General features: G+C 41.4%; 1 protein-coding gene across 1 annotated transcript; it reads right to left on the minus strand.

The window, feature by feature from the left end:
* Nucleotides 1-1,565: 1,565 nt before the first annotated feature.
* On the minus strand, nucleotides 1,566-3,915 carry LOC104964093 (tryptophan 5-hydroxylase 1-like; the record flags this gene model as incomplete). Its single annotated transcript, XM_010792818.1, has 5 exons — nucleotides 1,566-1,809; nucleotides 2,417-2,550; nucleotides 3,021-3,116; nucleotides 3,541-3,667; nucleotides 3,780-3,915. Coding segments are annotated over 5 exons (668 nt in total), but the record flags the coding sequence as incomplete, so codon positions are not given.
* Nucleotides 3,916-3,985: the final 70 nt, after the last annotated feature.

Raw genomic sequence — 3,985 nt, forward strand, 5'->3', positions numbered from 1 at the left:
CATTGCGATACACACCGGGGGTGTTTCTCAATGTTGAGGACGCTTGCTTGGTAGCACATGTCTTCCGAGTCACTTGCTTCAGAAGCGAGGCAGGAATCCTTCCTAGACTCGGAAAACGGATATTTGTGGAACAGCCTAACAGTTGTGCAGATGCGCATCATATGCGAGGCCCCGCCTTAAATGGAGCGCGATTTCCGCCAAAGATTTGGAAATTGGTCCGTGCGCAAAGCATTGTGGGGATTTTAAGACTGCGGAGTCTACACATGTACAGCAAAAAGTATTTCCGGGCCGAGCGACTGATACGGAAGTGTAGTACCGCCGTTTGGCCACAACGAATATTTTCCTCAGAGTCCGGCGCACTTCCTGGGGGCTTGATACACACTCACTGAACTGATTACCCAAGATCCTCAGCTATGGTTTAAGCTCGGTGATTGGATTTTTTAGCCGCAATGCACGTTGGGATATGGTGTTAATGCGATATGAAATCCGAAAAACATTTCGGAGTTTAGGATGGCCGAAGACACTACACTACCCATAATCCCCAGCTATTGTTTGGGACTGCAAACCCCGTGATTAATCTTCAAGCTCTGGGATTGGATGTTGGAGTGGCAGTGCGCCAAGGTTACGTCGAGTGTCAAACAGCTCTTTGAAATCGAAATACTGCACTACACTCTCCGTTTTGCTATCCTGGCGGTCGGACATCCGACGCTTTAGTACCTGAAATAAGTGATACGGCGGGCAGCTGGTGTTAGAGGCCACGCTGTTAGCTGCCCCTCTAAACAGATACGGTGATCTTGCGTTTATATTCTGGGGGGTTTACTCCTGAAGGTAGGACGGCCGTTTTCCGGAGCCTTATCAGCATCGGAGCTCGGTATCGGAGACGACCTAGATATTAACATTGGTTGTATCGAAGTTAGATTCCTTTTCAACATATACAACTTAAAATAAATTACTACAGCTATAAGGTACCCCTTAAGGCAAGACATTATCCCTCCACTATTGTGTTATGATAATTGAAATCAATCATAGAATTATGTATTCTCACATTACTTGTTGCATTTATTACATTTTAAATTGAACAGCCAAGTTCTAAGCTTTTGTTTGGTGTTCAGGTAAGTCTACTCGACTTTAACTAGCCTCAGGCCCAATACAATAAATGCATGACACACATAAGACTTTATATAGGAAGTTGACATAGTCATCTTTTTTGGATAGCATTTTGAAAACCAAAATATATCAACTCACGATCATGAACTGAAAAACACATGAAAGACGAAAACAAGGACAAATGTATGGAAGTGACCCGTCAATATAAAATGTAAATGCTGCCAAATATATAGATATAAGCATATTGTTGTGATGCATACCTGTGTAAAGACGCCAGCAGCATCAGTCGGGATTAACATGCTTATTTAACTGATTTTTTGGGGGAAATACAGCACGGGTCTTTTTACTTGTTTGATTAAACCTCTTCTTAGGGCTGGATGGTCGTGTACATATCCCTCACTTTCCTGTTATTTTTTTTAACAGTCTGCAGCTTTACACAACATTTATATGTCTGGCCAATCATGAGGCAACAAGTACTGTTTAATTATAACTTGATTAAACTCCATATAGTGTTTTCTGACCCCTCCTCAGTCCTTCAGATGTTTGTGGAGTCGGTTTAGGGCGTCTTCTACAATGTCCAGCTCATGTCGGATGTCTTTCACCATGCTGTTGATGCTGTTGGTGTCCTTCAGGACGTCCACACTCTGGGTATAGGGGTCGTAGCGTACTGTGAATGGACGCCAAATGGTCTTAGCAAATTCCCTGCAGACACAGCAACGTTTCTCTATTAGTAACCCAGATAAATGTTTCACATCACTTTAACAGCGTCGAAATACAAAAACATTCAACAACCATATTGTTGTGTGCGGCCAATTAAAAACATTTGAAAAGTGAAATTCAGAATTCATAAATACAGTACAAGTTCCGAAAAGGGCAAAGGAAGGACTTAATAAGAAGTTACATTTAGAAATGCAACATAAACAACAATACTGTGAGTTATGTCCTTGGGGAATACACAACAAAAGGAATTGTTAAAGCTAAGTTAATGTTTTGGTATGCTAACAAAATGTTTAGGTAGGTTACAGATAGAGGAAATGCTGTTGGTAAATAAATAGTTTGACATTTGGGAAAATTCACTTATTTACTCTATTTCCAAATGTGACAATTGACAATTGATACTAATCTCATGTCTGTGTGCAAAGTATAGAGCTAGAGCCAGGAGGTAATTAGCCTAGCTTAGCATAAGCAATTTAAAGCAGACTAATTCAACTCTATGAAACATGTTACAGTGCTAGGTAATTAATTTATGCAAGATAGGTTGCCCATTGCAACTGGGATTATTTAAAATGTTGGGCGGAATTCTACTGACCTCATTTTGTTCTTGGCGTCCTCAAAACTCTCAGAAACAAAGTAAACGTCTTGGAACGTAGTTATTTTGCACTCCTGGTTACAGGTCACCACGGGGTCAAACTGAAGGATATGGGCCTTGCCAGACAAAGCATGCTGATGGAAGAAAGAGACATATTGTAGACACATTTACATATTGAGAGAATGCCGCTCCAAACCTGATCGGTCATGTAACATGGTTTTGGCTGACCGAAACATTAAAATGTGAAGTACCCCACTCAAAATTCTCCTAGTTACCATTTCCCCCCCAACACTCATTGCTGTGTATGGGCTAATGCTACAGGACTGACTGATAAGGTCAGTATTAGTTCATTCATATAAATTGAGATCATTACAAAAATAAATAAAAATACTGTTGCTGTATTAAAAATATATGGTTTTGTTATAAACCAGGAACTGTAATGTGCAAAGAAAGTGTTTTCTGGCACAAAAATTCAAGTAATTTAATTTTGTAAAGATTATGAAAGAAAGCCTAAGCAGAGCCACAGTTAGTTCAGAGTATGAGCATAAAGTGCAGTAGATGATTGTGTATTGTATCAAGCTAGACAAAGGATATCATGTGTTACCTGGAGTTCACTGATGGAGGAGAGGAGTCCAGCTCCATAGGCCCTGAGCCTGCCCTCCTGCTTACAGAGACCAAACTCCACTGTGAAGAAATAACACTAGAACAAAATAGGTTGTCATTTGGACATTATTCTATTCATCCACAGTATTAGAATGTAAGTAATAGATGTCGTTGAAAACATTTGTAAATTGAAACTTTAGGGAACTTTGAACAAACATTAATGCGATATTGAACAATGGCAAGCCATTGGCAATTATCAGTAAGCTGCTCAACAACAATCCATTTTATAAGGGATTTTGTGCTTAAATCAAACCGAGGAGACAAACACACTCATAATGTGAAACTGAGAGCTGGTTTCAATAAAATGGGGGCATTTCACTCAAATAAAAGTGTCAATGTGTAGTAGTATATATAAGTGGACAGTATACTGTATACTTCTTTGGCTTTAGTCTCCTCTTTGGTTTCTTTCGGTGGTGTGTGTTTGCATGTGTGTGCATTTGCGTGCCTGTGTGTGTTCTCACTGTGGCCAGTTTCTGAACAGCATCATCTGAAGCTCCCAGCGAAGCTAAACCAATCTCCTGAGAGAACTGGGCGAAGCTGGGCTCAGCCAGCAGAGGAACATGACCCAGCAGTTCATGGCACGTGTCTCTGCATCAAACACACATTTGAGAAGGAAAATGTAGGTAGGTGTTTACAACTCGTGATCATTGCAACAGTAGTACAAAGTGAAAGTCTTGTGCGTCTGCACATTTGTACTCACGGCTCAGGAGTGTACAAAGGGTCGGAGCTGTGACGGACATACTGAGTGCAGTGGAACACTCTGAAGGCCAGGCCCGCCAGAAAGTCTCTGGGGGAGAGGTACCCTGCTACTGGCCGAATGATGAAGCCTGAGCGCTCTGCACACACACACACACACACACACACACACACACACACACACACACACACACACACACACACACACCC

Source organism: Notothenia coriiceps, unplaced genomic scaffold (assembly GCF_000735185.1).
Source record: "Notothenia coriiceps isolate Sejong01 unplaced genomic scaffold, NC01 NC01_scaffold00001844, whole genome shotgun sequence".
Taxonomy (NCBI): Eukaryota; Metazoa; Chordata; class Actinopteri; order Perciformes; family Nototheniidae; genus Notothenia; species Notothenia coriiceps.